Raw genomic sequence first — 16,955 nt, forward strand, 5'->3', positions numbered from 1 at the left:
ATACGTGCTTTCACCAAAATCAAATTGTTGGTATTAATTAACGAGTGATTTATATATTTCAAAATTGAATTATAAATTAATTATTTTCTTCCCAATATATTATGCATGAATTGTTATCAATAATTTATATGTTATGTTACGCCATCGCTATCGCTGCTGCATGTGACATGAGAGCATCCACAATAGATATTTGAAATCTTGTTTATCAAGCATTTGAAATCCACACTTGAAATTTGCTCTAAATTTAGTGGACTTATGAAGAGTCAATTAAAAATCAAATGTGAACCCACACAAATTTTGACACCTTGCAATATCCTTTCACTTTTTCTCTTTTCTTCTCTCAATGGATCCACACATTAACAGTGGAAGAGAGTGAAGGCGAAGAATTTAGAGTGCTTGAGATTGTTTCCCATTGTGAATCTACATTTGATATTATCAAAAAAACGTTAGTTTTGAAAAATATCGAGTGTGTACAAGATCTCCCATTGGAGTTGCCATGACGTACCAAGATTTTCCCCATGACAATGCGTACTAAATAAAAGTCCCATCGCCGAATGTAACACCACTTGCATGGCCTTGAAACACGCCAGAGGAGGAGCTCCTGTCTGTCCTCAAATCAAATGTCAGATCAGGCTTTTGATAAGTACATTTAATATGGGCTCCACATCACACGTGGTGGATTGATCCAACACCATATGCCAAAAAATTTAATAAATACTATTAAAATTGAGTTATGTCATAATTTTGTCATTCCATCACATTCAACATTTTTCACATTCCCCACTCATCAATAAATGTATGCTTTTTAATGTCTATGATGTGTAAACGTCAAATGCCAAGTCAAATGAGAATCAAACTTGCCAACTTGGCATATAATATAATATTTATGTGTAACAGTGTAAGCATACACGCCCGCATGGAAAATCCGTAGTCGGTGTCACAGACCAAAAGGTCAAATATTATTATTGTACAAAGTCAACAATATGATCTCTAATCCTAAAATTTATTCATCTTAATTGATAGTCAGTGTTAGGCTTACTCGATGTGGGATTCTATGACAATATTGCGTTAAACTATTATGTTATTAAACACAAAATGAAATAGTAATAATATTTTTTTACATAACCATCGTACCAAATACCAATAGCTGGTCATGGGAAAAAAGAGGTTATAATAAGTGGTGGGTCAAGAAATTTTAGTTATTGAGGGCGCACACTATATATTGAGATCATGGTATATTGGTACATTGGAGGCTTAGTATTGGGGCCTGGTACTTGGAGGGCTGTAAATAATTTCATGTGAAATGACACTAGATCCGACCACTAGTTATAATAGAGGGTCTTGATCAATGTCATTATTTTAAGGCAAAAAACTCCAAATGAGTACTCCAATTGTCATCCAAGATTAAGAGTGATTCACATCTAAACCAGACAACATAATTATAGACCGAAAACATCAAATGTAGATAAGGTATATGATGTGAATTCATGTGACATACCTTTCGTCCCACATCGCTTGGATGAGGGCTTGTGAAGTGTTTTATATGGGCAAACACTTTCCTTAACTAGCATGACGTGTTTTAAAGTGGTTATGCCAGGATCTACAATATCATGTTGGTGAATTGGGTTTTCCATCAGTATATAGTTGTCTAAGGCCGATTAGACTTTTCAAAGGATGTAGCTACTTTGTTAGAATGTTCTTGTTGGTCAACTTTGTAGGTTGATGAGATAAGAAAAGGTTGACTTTTGGTGCCACAGTTGAGTTCTGCTAAACTTTCTAGCTAATTAATTATAGAGAGATTGCACCCAAAAAAGAAGAGTTTAAAAATCAATCATTTACCTGTAATATTGGAGAGTTATTTTTACCTAATTGTGGTGGACGGTGTGGCCTTTCGGTGTATTAAGATTTTACGGGATTTGTGTATATATACACCACACATTTGCACCAACGTGAATCTCAATCATTTTGACCCAAGTGTACACGTGGAATGCATTTGTGAGGCGTCAAGTATTCCCCGGATTTCAACAATAGAATGCAAAATTATGAGGAGAAGCAATATAATTTTTTTTTTCATGATAGAAAACGATATCATATTCATTTTTTCAGATATTTGATATGGGTATAAACTTGAACTGTTAGGTCCATGAGCATAGAAATTGCCCATTCGACAACATAATAAATTGAGGCAAAGCTTCAGTACGTGATCACAAAGATATTACTCAAAGTAATATTAATGAGAATTGAACTTGAGCATTTAAGTATGAAATACTAAGTAAGTCTTAAGCACAAAATCAACATTAATAATAACTAGTTTTTCAGGAGAATCACATTCAAATTTCAAAGTAGAGAGAAATTGTGTTACTGATGGTTTTTTTTTCCCTTCAGAAGTAATGGGGATCCTCGTAGTGGATATGTCACTCTCTGATTTAATCATAGGTTTTGTGGGACCCTACAAGTATTTACATCAATCAAGGGACAAAATTCATTCATGGAATGACTGAGATTTCATTTATTGAGATCGCTAACATTTTTGTTTTTGTTTTAGAGTTTGGTTCTCTTTACTTCAAAAAGTTATTATATTTAGCCTAAAAAATCATGGCTTGAGAGGGCATTTCTTTGAGGATTGGTATAGAGTCACTTTCAAAATCATGCATAAGACAGTGGTACTGTAATTATTGCTACTAACTGTGTTGGCCTTTTTTATAGTTTTTAGTTGCAGATAGCAGTTGATATGATAATGAGCTTAGCAGTTAAAGTGAAGTCCCCACTTGCATTGCATATGATATGATCATGTGAATGAGATGATACGTAGCTATCTGAACTTGTGGTTGCAGCACTCGAGGCAGGTTATGAGGTCAATTTCTCTTTTTTCTGATCTCGAAGAGTGTGGCTTGTCTGGCTAAAAATGGGTGAGTGATTGATTTGGTTGGCATCTTCTCATTATTCTGCTCACTATTAATATCTCAAGATCCCATCACTCCACAACACTTAACAATCAGTCACTGTTTTGATCCTGAAACCTGCAATAATCCCCCCACAATTTATATATATATATTATTTTATTTTTAATCGAGAACGATATCATATCTATATATCTATTTATCGATATGATCTAAACTCGAATCGCCAAATCCACAAACACAGAAATCACAGTCTAGGCTATCTACAATATTACTAATGGAAATGTGAATTCTTGGCATTGGCCGCATGGAGTCAATTATACCCTACGAGAGGCTGTGGTTCCTTGGGGGTCTATTGTCGGGTATCAGAGTTCACAAGGCTTGAAAAATGAAAATTTGTCCCATGTGGGCCGTTCCATACCGCCGTTAATAAGGGGTAGGCCCAACATAACCCATCTAAGAAATAATTAGACTGTGGGCCTAATCAACATTAGTTTCTCATGAAATAAGCTTACCCATGGACAAATCAACCAGCGTATCAATATTTGGGGATAGGAAACTTCAATAGCTGGTCATGGGAAAAAAAGAGAGGTTTATAATTAGTGGCGAATCCAGAAAATCTATTTATTGAGGACACACTATTGAGATTTTCACAAGAATGTCATCCAAACTGGCCCTATATATTGAGAGCCTGGTATACTGATACATTGGAGGCTTAGTATTCGGACCGTGATATATGGAGGGCTGTAAATAATTTCATTGGGGGCCTAACCTCTAGTGAAATGACACTGGATCCGTCGGCCACTAGTTATAATAGAGGTCTTGAATGTCATTATTTCGAGACAAAGAACTCCAAAAGAGTACTCGATCAATTGTTATCCAAGATTAAGACTGAATCACATCTAAACTAGACAACATAATTACAAACTGAAATATCAAATGTAGACAAGGTATATAGTTGTCTAATTAGGCCGATTAGACTTTTCAAAGGACCAAGCTACCTTGTTAGAATGTGCTTGTTGATCAACTTTGTTGGTTGATGAGATAAGAAAAGGTTGACTTCTGGTGCCACTTTTGAGTACACCCAAAAAGAAGAGTTTAAAAGTCAATCATTTACCTGTAATATTGGAGAGTTCTTTTTACCTAAATTGTGGTGGACGGTGTGGCCTTTCTTTTCCTCGTTGTATTAAGATTTTACTGGATTTGCGTATATATGCACAACACATTTACACATCGTGAATCTCAGTCGTTTTAACACAAGTGTGCACGTGGAATGCATTTGTGAGGTGTCAACTCCCCACGATTTCCACAATAGAAAAGCAATATAACTTTTTTTGTTTTCTCGTAATCCAAAATGATATTATATTGATTTACCCTTTTGACAATTTTATGTGAGTCTAAACTCAAAAACCGTCAAATCTACGAATACAGAAATTGTCCATTTGATGACGTAATAAGTTGAGCCAAAGCTGCGTACGTGACCACAAAAATATATATTGCTCAAAGTAACATTAGTCAGAATTGAACTTGACATTATGAATATGAAAAAATAAAGAAGAAGAAGAAATAACTAGTTTTCCACGAGAATTACATCAACAGTAAAGAGAAGCCGTGTTACTAGCAGTATTTTTTTACTTAAAGTTGATCCTAAAATTAGAATAAGTGCGTACTTGTAAAGAAGATATAAATACGTACAGATGAACAAAAATGAAAAACTGAAGATTAACCAAAACAGTATATTGAAAATGAAAAAATAAATAGGACACACATAGACCTAAAAGAAATCTAAAAATAAAAAAATGACACAAGATTTACATTAAACTAAGCACCTGAGCAGCTTCCTTTGAGTGGTAGAGTGACATTTTTGTTTTTGGAATGATAGATTGCCTTTAATTTACCTGCAGACCTCACTCATCAAACCATCAAAGCTAGTTAGGATGAGATTAGTGGGCTGTGAATAATCTTAGCTAGGAAGCCACAAGCTATTATGGGATTCAACATTGAATTGAAATTAAAAGGCATATACAGTATATATCAAACCAAGAATTATTCATCTCCAACTGAAATTGTGAGTTGCGCTACCTTGTGCATTATCGCCAAGTGTACGTTGGTACTACCCAAACAGGACGAAGAATACATGTTCGAGATTGGTCATATGGATAAAGAGGTGTCATGCTATCATCTTTCAAATTGAAAACACCCATATCGTACTTAATTTCCCAATAATGAGGAGCAAAGTATATGGCATTTGGTTTGCAACCAGGAAAGTTAGATGCCTTAACGCACAACAAATGTCTTCCTCCCAAAAACAATGCATCATCACCCATATTCTTAATCTCTCGCCAATATAACAGATTACCCTTAGCTTTATTATTGATGGAATTCCTACACATCCTATAAACCTTAAAAGTCAAAGTCACATCATCAACGCAGCATATATATCTACGAATGTACAACAGAACTCCTCCACATGATTTTACCAGGTATGCCACGCTCGTGTCATCAATACCAGGAGACGGTCCATCCAATACAATTGGTTTCAATTGTTGTCGACTACCATTAGCATTGATTGACATGAGGTCACAATGATCTATTTACTAGGAGCATACCCTCATAGTAAATAATATCATCATAGCAGAAGATTAAGGTCCAAATTTCATATATGTGAGTCCAAGATTGACTTCCGGGTTTCAATATAGTCAAACTGTCATCAGACATCGGCACGACTTCATACTTGTAAGGATACATAAGGATTATGAGACAATACCACTTTATAGATCCGGAATTCATGGTCAGCTGGCCAAGGATCCTCGGATAATTTGATTTCTGAAAAATTGGGGGTAAGGTTATAATCTGATTCAAGAAAGGGTTTCGAAGAGTTATAACCATATCCATACCAAAAGTAGCCAACCATCCATGAGAAAATCCACAGCACCTTCTGTTACAATGCAGATTAAAATCGTAGGTTTATATTGGTTGCAACATTGTATAGACGACTTTGCTGGTCTTCGAGACCATCCAAGGAAGGGAACATCAACAGGGGAAGTTGTACCCTCCACAATTCCATAAGCTGTCGTCTTCGACGCTGTGCAACAAAGTACCAGTGCTTGCAAACCGCACCGAATCTGACGTAGTCATAGAAAGACACTATAGAATCTAGAATTTCCTCGAGAATACCTTCAGGAAGCCACGCCCAGTTTGACATCGACAACTCCATCGCCAATTTGCGTGGTTGAATCAATATTCTAAAAAGAAATTTACGGCCTCTCACTGGTTGAATCAAAGAGAAAGAAAGAAAGATTTGAAGAAACGAGGACTTCCAAAAGCAAAGCCGAAGTTGAAGTAATATTTATAAGGGTATTGAGGTGTCGCGGCTTCGGAGTCTAATGGAATTATGGAATGACAAGGTTTGTCTAAAATTTAGGGATTCCTTCCTTGACAGTCTTTAGTCTGCTATCAGAGCTTGAAATTTTAGGGGTAGGCCTTGGGCGTAATGGACATTGGCCTCACACGAAGCCCACTTACCAATGGACAAATCAACATTGGTTCGTCAGGCCAAGCCCATAATCCCATTTTTAAACTTCACAAAGACTACACTTTCAAGCACACAACTACACAAGTGAGATCTACCTCATACTAACTAGAGAGTATTTAACAGCGCAAGCAGATTCTATAGCCAAAACGCCATAAAATTATTGGTCATAATCAGTAAAGAGTTATTACCTTTCACAGTTTGTCTTCTTTTTTAAATTGTTTCCCTTTTGTTCCTTTTATATAATCACCACCTACAAAGTATAAAATAAACGATCAAATATTAAAGTAATACAAAAGATTTGGTCGCTGAAATAGTTGTAAATTTCCAACTCCGTCACTGAATATTTACATGTTCTTACTTGAAAACTCAAAGTTGAAAATTGTTCTAATATGCACACACGGATAGATTCTCACTGTTTGGACAGATTCCTTATATTGATTTTTTGTGTCACATAAACAGTTTGGCTACCCGAATAATCGAAAATCTGTCAAAATGTGCATATTGAAACAATTTTCAACTTCTAATTCTCAAGTTGGAATGTTTGAACATTCGACGTCCGAGTTGGACCAGATCAACTATTTCACTAACCAAAAGTTACATTACACCCTCAAATATTAGCTCATGACACGCCGGTGCCAGCCTAACTAATTACCATTCGTGTATTTTTACTCGGTGGACAGGATTCGATTCATGTGGATAACATTTTTGTACAATTATGTGAGTGTGTGTAGTGTGCCAATCAGTAATCTATAGCTGTCATTTATATAAGTGGAGTAATAGTAATAGTTTGGTTCTATCACATCAAAGCATAATAATTTCTTCCTTTTTATTAATACAAGTGACACCGTTTAAATTCTTAATTGTAGTGTGAAGCAGAATTTGAGGAAATAAAGTAATGGTAATGTACAAAAGTGAATAAATATCATTAGGTACTCCTACTAATGCAAGTGGATCGTCTCAAATAGAACATAATGAGCCCACCAGTACCGAATCGAGGGGACAAGAAATCGCATCGCGACAATAGCGTGCGTGCGGTTTGGGTTGTGACGTGCGTCGAATATGGTCTGTGGTTCATTTCGACATTACTCCCAGCACATCACATGACACAAAACCACAACTTACATTACATATTTTTTTTTTTAGAAAAAGATATTTTCATTAAGAAGAAAGATCTGAAACAGCAACACCATTATATGTCTATGATTCATGGTAAATTGGTATTGTATTTTCCATGAACATGTCTATCAGACCATGCATGTTTGTGTATGTGAGGGTAAGGCCCGCATTCATACATCTTACTTATCCCTGATCTCATCCATTACAAGAGTTTTAAGCATAAGTGTTGTTTATCTACAGGCAAACATGTGATCCGTTAGTAGAGTTGTGGGATTGCAATGTAGAGTTCACATGGTCAATTCATAAAAACCATTTCTTCACATATTATCTAAGGGTAAGGTCTACGTACATCTTACATGTCCCCGAAATTGCTATCGCGGAAGCCTTACACATGAGTGTTGTTTATTTACAAACGAACATGTGATCCAGTGGTAGAATTGCAGGAGTAGTGGAACCTAAAGGTCATGTACATGTTCAATTCTTAAAAACAATCCCTACACATATTACGTGGACGTAAGATTTGCATACATTTTATTTGTCTCTGACCTCATCCATTGCGGAAGCCTTATGCACAAATGTTGTTTACCTAGAAAGACAATATATGTTTTTAATTTTGACATTAAAACTGCACATGTATCATATGCATGCAAGCCTGCAAGCTTCACCTATGTAACGTACGTATGTAAATTATTTAGCAAATTCATTGTGTGGACTTGACTGTTTCCTAAACAGGCCCCTCACACATAGCTTGTCCTTATTGGGAACACTAGAACCAGTAAAACCTATCACAACAAGCATTATTGTTTTCAAAATCTGTATTCACGTACACCACACGTGTTTCTGCCTCGGATCGATATTATATGGTACATAGCATTTAATCCGATGGAATATAAGGATATTTATATATAAAACCATTTGAATTAGTAGTGATATTTTATACCAACGAGATATGACTTAGTTGATAATCGACTTGGTTAAACATATGGGTAATCAATGTTTGATTTCAATGTAAAACATATTTCTCAACGATATTTAAAAAAAATAATAGTGATAATCAATTAAATAAGAGATAAGAATTATTTTATTTTTTTTGAATACAGAGGAAGGGGATTAGAGAGGCTCGAACTCGAGACCTCTATGACATAGGACACACATGAGTGTCATTTGAGCTACTCGTGGTTCTTAAGAGATAAGTATTATTGAAATCGAATATAAGTCATCTTCTCATATGGACATGGCTGCTCTCCGGCTCCCCATCAACATTAGCTGTGTTTGACAACAACATTTAACTGTGTTTTAAGGTAAAGCAAAGATATTAGCCTCACATTAATCTTTTCCATATTCCCATAAAATTACTATTTTACCCTTTATAGGGAATTGATGACCTAGAGAAAGTTCAATTTCGGTGGGGGTTACATCGGTAATTTTACCCTGAATGAGTGAGGAGTTGTGTACGATTGCCCAACTTGAAATCACACCAAAAGCATGTATTCCAGATAAGGTGTAACAGCTCCCAAAAGGAAACCAACCCTCTCCTCCTCTTCCTTCTTCTTCTTCTATAAAATCGATACAAAGTTGTCTGGATTCTCATGTGGCCCGGCCGTTCTGACGGGGAGAAGTTGATTGATTTGCAGTGGTAGCTAATTAGCTTTCTTAGAGCAAGGTGGAGAGTTCCAAAGGGATCGCATTGATCCATTCATGTTAATTTGTGCTGGTCAATTGGATCGATCATGCCATCCCTTTGGAATTTTCCATCAGTAGCTCTAAATGATCGAATCAACATGTGTGTTTGAGGTAAGCTACTTAATGGATCTCCTAAATCTATATATACATCTTCTCTTATATATCTAATTACAATTAGGTTTACTCGTGTGTATTTATCACTCTTGCTTTGTTATAAATAACCTTTTTCTTGCTGCACTTGCACCATAATTATAATCTTCTGCTTTTTTTTCTTTTTTCTTTTTTGTTTGAAGATAGCTCGACGAGATATGATTTTTTTTATGGTTTAAATAAGCGGGGAGGGGAACTTGAACTTGGGTACTATCAAGTCGAGTATATGTCTTAGCCATCTCGATTGAGGGGTTGTTGGCTAGACGAGATCATGTAATCCAACACACCAAATCCAAACATTATTCTATTTGTGCAAATAGAGATTATAGATAATAAGTAGCTATAGATATAATAGCTAGGAAGAAAGGTAATTTCAATTATTTAAATTCTCCTTTTTTACATTGTGAGAATCCAAATAGTACTTCTATTGGTTTTTCTGTACTCTTCTGCATATATAGGTTAACTATGTCGCTGTTTCACATGCATGAAATCACCTATACATATGCATGTTCACTAGCTTTTTTCCATTATGGAACTGTATTAGTATCAAATATTTAAAACATTTAGGAAAATCATTTATCATTTCAGATACAGTCTTTCTGTGTGTCTATAATATATATATATCTTTGTTCAGATATTCAGCCACCCCTATATAGATTTGTCTGGATGATCAATATTTGATGTGACTCTCAATGGTGGTTCCTCCATCCCTTCAACAATTACCTATATGTATATGTTCATTATTGAGAGCATAATCGATATGCAGCCTCGAAACAAACTTGTTCAACCATAACAACGGCGTAATTTTTTTTATTTTTTGGAATTGAATCATTTATCTTTTGGATAGCTTCATGGATTCAATGAGCTTTGTTGGAATCAAAGATTGATGAGATAAATATATAGACGAATGATATGATCGATGAAAGAAGTTTTATTTGTAGATAATTTTCCAAGTAGGTGATCCTGATTGAGGCATTTTGTCAAACACTTACGCTCAATTGATTAACTGTGTGTGTTAAGAACGTATAATACCACATCAATAACACATAAAATCTTCCGATTGATATATATGACTAAGCCTATCTTTAAAAACAATCAATTAGACCTTTGCTAGGCTTAGTGAGTTGGGTTTAACCCACTTATTGGGTTTGGGAAAAACAAACTGGCCATGAGGGTAATTAGATTTATCCAAGGGAACTGAAACCTCAAAGAGGACAATATAATTGGTTGCATGAGTTTTAGATTTCTGATATGGTATCGTAGCAATTCGATTCTATTGAACATATCTTATACTCCACTTGTTGGATTTGACATAACTCAATCCACAAGTGTGGAGGAGTGTTAAGAACATATAATACCACATCAGTAAGATACAAGTCTTCCGATTGGTATATATGACTATGCTAGCTCACCCTTAAAAATAATCAATTAGACTTTTTTCCCGGCTTCGTGCACTTATTGAGCTTAGGAGAAACAAACGTGTGAGAGTAATTCAATGTATTAATGAGAATTGTAATCTCAAAGCGGACAATATAATTGGTTGTTATAGTGTGATTATATGGTATGGGAAAGTCCAATTAAATGGCTCAAACTTTTGAGCAAGGTGAGCTTTCTTCCAGACCCATATACGCCACACATTCCCATGTAAGGTGGGCTAACCCGGTCCAAATTTCCTAATAACAATCACTCTTGAATGAGAATTTCTCCCAGAAAAAGAGGAATCGCTCCTTGCTTATTGAACTACTCCAACTTCTGTCCTTTCCATCCAAAACAAAACAAACAAAAAAATCTTCCAAGACTATTTAACTCACCTTTTAAGCCCCCGCCCACATTTTCTTTTACGGTTGCACCAGACCCCAATCAGATTCGTATCCAAGATAATCAAACAAGGACACTGGACTCATGTTATCCTAAGGCCCAATTAAACTTCTTTGGGCGTCTGAGATCACGTCCAGTAGGCCAATCTGGGCCACATCAACAAACCTGGAATGTTTCCAACCCACCATGGAAAGTACATGAGTGCCCCTAGAACTATTTACTCTGAGATGTGCACCGTTGCTCCTTATCGGTAATTTTCACCAGTGAAGGGCAATAGAAAGAAGCATATCCGTGTCCGTAGCATGAGAATTTATATTATACCATATAATAATGAAGTGACACCAATTTGTTGTGCATTGTTAGCATTGGGCCGGGCCGGCCTATGCATGCAAGCCATGGGCTTGGACTCGTCTGTTGGGTCCAATCAATAAGGTGTTGCTCATTTCATCTTCAAAAAGCTTGGTATCAGAAATGAAACAAAAATAGCTTTATTTAGAAAATTCTGTCGTTAAAGAAAAAGACATGGTCGCCAAAAGTTTTGGTCTTCGGACCAACAAAGCATGTAATATTTTTGTCCTCGAGTCATTAAACCGTCACGCACTCCAAAAAAGACGAAGAGAAAGTTATTAATTGTGATGATATGTTAGAAAACAATTATTTTTTGGTAGTAGGAATTCAAGAATATTCCAACAAGAAATTGCTATATTCTCTATTTTTTTTTTCTAAAAAAATTATTTAGTAATACAAATACCAGGTCACTGCGCCTGCAGGTATTTTTAGCTCACCGTAATCTGCTGTTCTATCATCTATGCGAGTTTTTGAATAATAATTTCTAATAAAGGTGACATTTTTTCTCAACAATTTATTATCTCTTAATTTGATATATTTCGATGGATTTCAACAACATCCTTACCAGAACCTTCCAATCACTTCATGGATAATTGCGCGTGAGGAGAGAGTGAAAAACCATTTAAAAAAAGCCTATTTGGTCTTGGGCTGTGGAGAAAGCCAAACCCAAATCGCTCTCTGATCGCAGCCAATCACGACCATGAGACAGACCGTAAAGTTTTTTTTAAAAAAAAAAGAAAGAAAAAGCAACAGACTCAATTTGTGTTCAACAACTCCACCATCCTTCCGCACACCAAAAAGGCAAAAATAAAATAAAATAATATAATATAAATTAACATTAACGAGGATCTGTCCACGTCAGATAATACTCACTGCCGACTAAACAAATCCACGAAGGTAAGAGTGAAACTGCATTTAGCTTATAGTAAGCAAGGCTACAGAGGACAATATCCCCCAACAGAACAAACCAGTGTCTATATAATCTTCACACGATCCTTCCCTCTGCGCCTAGGTATACATAACGTGATTGTTTTGGCCATTCCTCTACCTCTCTCTCGTGATTCTTCTTCTCTCTGTCTCTCGTTCTTATCTTGATCGATTTCTGCTAGGGCAAACTCCAAGAAAAACACATGGAGACTCTCACGTTGACAGGTTTGTTGAAACGCGTCTCCGCAGAATTTCCGTCACGGCGAGCCGTGTCTGTCTCTGGAAGGTTGGATTTGATGCACGCGCGGCTTCAGGAACTCGTTGAAATTGCCGCCTCTCGCCTCGTCGCAACCGGAATCAAAGCCGGCGATGTCGTTGCGCTTACTTTTCCAAACACTATTGAGGTTAATTTTGATTACGTTTTTTTGCCAATTCTGTTATGCATTTATGTTTTTGGCTTGGGAGAAAGCGACGGAAACGAAAATTGAAAACGATTTTTCTCTTTTTACTACTTGTTTGGAACTTGCAGTTTGTAATTATGTTTTTGGCCGTGATTCGAGCTAGAGCCACAGCGGCGCCGCTTAATCAGGCTTACACGCCAGAGGAGTTCGAGTTCTACCTGTCCGACTCAGAGTCGAAGCTTTTACTGACGTCACAAGAAGGAAACAAGGCGGCTGAAGCCGCGGCCTCCATGCTCAAAATTCCTCACGCCTCCGCCTTCCTTCCTGATGCCGATTCAGAACTCGTTCTATCGCTTAATCAGTCCGAGTCACAACACAACTCGGTTTCCAAACTCATTAACGATCCTACGGACGTGGCGCTATTCCTCCATACATCTGGCACCACAAGCCGGCCGAAAGGAGTACCTCTGACTCAGCTTAATTTAGCCACTTCTGTGCAGAACATTAAATCAGTGTACAAACTCACGGAATTAGATTCAGCAGTTATCGTTCTTCCGTTATTTCACGTTCACGGATTGTTAGCCGGCTTGCTGAGCTCACTCGGAGCCGGTGGAGCCGTGGCGCTTCCAGCCGCTGGAAGATTCTCTGCTTCAACCTTCTGGACTGACATGAATAAATACAATGCAACATGGTACACAGCGGTTCCCACTATACACCAGATCATATTGGACCGCCATTTCAGTAACCCGGAACCTGTTTACCCAAAGCTTCGGTTCATTAGAAGTTGCAGTGCATCGTTAGCGCCTGTAATTTTGTCTCGGCTAGAAGAGGCATTTGGTGCGCCAGTGTTGGAGGCGTACGCAATGACGGAGGCGAGTCATTTGATGTGTTCAAATCCATTACCTGAAGACGGCCCGCATAAGCCCGGATCAGTAGGTAAACCCGTGGGTCAAGAGATGGCAATACTGAACGAGAATGGTGTGGAACAAAAGGAAGGGGTTAGTGGTGAAGTGTGTATTAGAGGAGCAAATGTGACCAAAGGATACAAAAACAATCTGGAGGCCAACAAGGCCGCATTTCAATTCGGGTGGTTTCATACAGGAGATCTCGGATATTTTGATTCGGATGACTATTTGCATCTTGTTGGCCGTATTAAAGAGCTCATCAACCGTGGAGGTTAGTAGATCTTTTCGTTTATGCGTTCATGGTAAAACCATTGAGATGTTAGGTTCCCAAAATTAAACTCACAATTGTTCATTATATTTTGTGTTCATGGTCATGACTCACGAATGCATTTTTATTTGGCTATTCTGAAGAGGCAAAGGGCTCCGAGTGGAATATACATATATATAATTTTTAGTGGTAGTGAACTAGTGATACCTTTTTGAACTTTTTTACTTTTGAAAAGATGAAATTTGGGCCTTTCTTGATTACTATTTACAAAGAGAGTGGCTTGACAGTGACTTGGCTTTAGCTGTCCACCAAACTTTTTTTTTTTTAATTAAAATGTCATTTCTTAGGCAGTTGTGAGAAATGACAGGATTTCCTTTGCGTCGTAGGTCAGAGTCGGAGAGCACCAAGCTATCACAGATTTTTGTTAATAAACTGCGTTTAAAAAAAACACTCATATAATTTTCCCTTCTAGTTCTTTTTATCACAGATTGCAGCATCAAAAATCTCTTTCCAGTGCACTCTTAAAGATATTCTAACTTGACACAATGACACTTGTTAGCGAAGGCTGGCTGTTTGTTTTTATCCGCCCTTTTTGGTGGCACTAAATTGCACGTGGTTGTCATGGTCAGATGCCACAATAATCAAAAGATCCGCATTGTAGAACTCCTGGCATTTTTCTGATTGAATACAGCTATCCTATATTCCTATGATCTCATAATTTGTTGATTTTTCAATTGCAGGGGAGAAAATATCACCAATTGAAGTGGATGCAGTCCTTTTGTCTCATCCAGATATTGCTCAAGCAGTTGCTTTTGGAGTTCCTGATGACAAATACGGAGAAGAGGTAAGATGAACTAACATTTCTTTTGTCAATGTATGTTCATTTGTTGTTATTGAATGAATATGATTTTTTATGAGTAATATGCAACCAGATACCTTGCACTTTGGTTTGATTGCACCAAATACCCTTTTCCATGTGTTAAATTTCTCTTTTATTGAGGGTAGCCCCCAGTGGTAAGGATACTCTACCAACCACCTGAAACCCCATGGGCCATGGGCCATGGGGGGAGGGGATATAGGGGTAATTTTTACGGGTTTGGGATTGGGAAATTTAAGGGCATGATGTAAAAAAAAAAAACATTTATATCTGCAAAAGTTATTGTTGTGTAATCCTATTAAACTTCAGAGGTTTTGGCTGCATATTACCTACTTTTATCAACCATCTACCTGGTGGAACCCACTAAAACGTGGCGCATACGAGACACTTTCCATGATATTAGGTTATTTAGGTCCATGATGGAAACATTTATCAGAAAGCTGGAAATTAACTTTGATTTGTGTGGTCTCGGATTGTTTCTTATTTACTTGAGCAGTTGCATGCACGCATATAAGCCCCTTTGATCTATAAAGTGGCGATTAAGATGGTTGATAAAAAAAATAAAAATTTAGAGAAAAAAAATCCCCGTGATCTATTATAAACTGTGGATTATGATAGTTTGGGGAAATTCTTTTGGTTTTGTATTGCTGAGCCGGAGTGCTAACTATTTATATCATAAAAAGCTAAGGAAAGGCCGTCTTGAATTCTTGATGCCTGATGGAATGACTATTAAAATTTCCACATTCACATGTCGAGATTTCTTGGATTAGTATGTGACTCCGATGTTGCACAATTGCGTTATGCTTTGTTGAACTTACTAATGTTTTGGACATGAATAGCTATTGTTATTTGGTATTATTACCATGAGTAATGTTAGAGACCCCCATTTTACCCTCAAATATATGTGGTATGCAAATAGCCACTTATTATAAACACATCACTCCACATTAATGGGAGGTTAAATGGGGGTACTATTTTGAGAGTTTCAACCATTATTTTATTGCAATTTTACTTTGCTGCTCTTCCTAGCTATTGCCTATTGCTATCAGTATTACCAGGAAGTCTAGAATAAGTGCTCTCCTATTTCTTCTTATTAATATTCCACCATTAAGTATACATTTCTTGTGTCATTTTAAAAAGCAAGTGTCCAAAGCCCAGTTATCGTCATTGTTCCGTGGTGTTAAGTCAGGAGCTTATACCACATGTGTCCCAGCGTTAGATGTTTAGAAGTTAAGAACGGTATTTTCCACACTTATGTCAGTGTGGACTTTATGTTCACTTCTTTTCTCTCTTTTCTCTGGCTGACTAAAATTTCAGCATTCATATCCCAGTTAAAGGATGAACTAATTATATTCAGGATATATGTGTTTTCCATAGATAAACTGCGCAATCATTCCCAGAGAAGGATCAAATATTGATGAGGCGGAAGTGATGAGGTTTTGCAAAAAGAATTTAGCAGCATTCAAGGTCCCTAAGAAGGTTTTCATCACTGATTCTCTCCCAAAGACAGCTAGTGGGAAAATCCAACGCAGGATCGTAGCACAGCACTTCCTTCCACAAAGCTAAACTGCAGAACTTCTGAAATTTGGATCCTAATAAGCGGTAATTTCTATGCCCCTTTTCCAGTTCTACTGGGGATAAGGGAGAGAAGCATCAATTTATTTATTAATGTTTTTTTTAGTCAACAAATAAGAAGAATCACTTGGTAGACAAAATTCAACAGCTGCAAACTATTGATATAATTCAAGGTTTGAGCAGCCTTTCCTTTTTGTTTGCTTGCTTGTTTACCATGTTTTCAAGAACTGGTGAATAAAAGATTGTTCATCGGCTCACAGGGAGAACAGACGGGACAATCATTTTCTGGAGATACTCCTTACTCTATTTGAATGTTTCAGGCTAGAAAGTAGAAACTCTACACTTTCACTTGGCTTCATTGTTAATGAAGCAAAGTTCTCAGTGCGAGGCTTCAACAGCTTAGCCCATTTATTTGTGGGCTTGGACATGAAGTTGTGCTCCTTGGGTTTGGA

At 36.9% G+C, this 16,955-nt stretch overlaps 2 protein-coding genes across 2 annotated transcripts; one reads left to right on the forward strand and one right to left on the reverse strand.

Moving 5' to 3' along the window:
• Window positions 1-4,990: 4,990 nt before the first annotated feature.
• Window positions 4,991-5,476, reverse strand: LOC120004181 (probable F-box protein At1g44080). Its single transcript, XM_038853453.1, has one exon. The coding sequence runs from the start codon at window positions 5,474-5,476 to the stop codon at window positions 4,991-4,993; it is 486 nt and encodes a 161-aa protein (XP_038709381.1).
• Window positions 5,477-12,547: 7,071 nt separating this feature from the next.
• On the forward strand, window positions 12,548-16,797 carry LOC120003903 (oxalate--CoA ligase-like). Its single transcript, XM_038853059.1, has 4 exons — window positions 12,548-12,881; window positions 13,007-14,054; window positions 14,792-14,895; window positions 16,306-16,797. Exons 1-4 carry the CDS (start codon window positions 12,681-12,683, stop codon window positions 16,492-16,494), a joined length of 1,542 nt encoding a protein of 513 aa, XP_038708987.1. The 5' UTR covers window positions 12,548-12,680; the 3' UTR covers window positions 16,495-16,797.
• The last annotated feature ends 158 nt before the right edge of the window (window positions 16,798-16,955 follow it).

The sequence above is a fragment of the Tripterygium wilfordii genome, chromosome 8, assembly GCF_013401445.1.
Source record: "Tripterygium wilfordii isolate XIE 37 chromosome 8, ASM1340144v1, whole genome shotgun sequence".
Lineage (NCBI taxonomy): Eukaryota > Viridiplantae > Streptophyta > Magnoliopsida > Celastrales > Celastraceae > Tripterygium > Tripterygium wilfordii.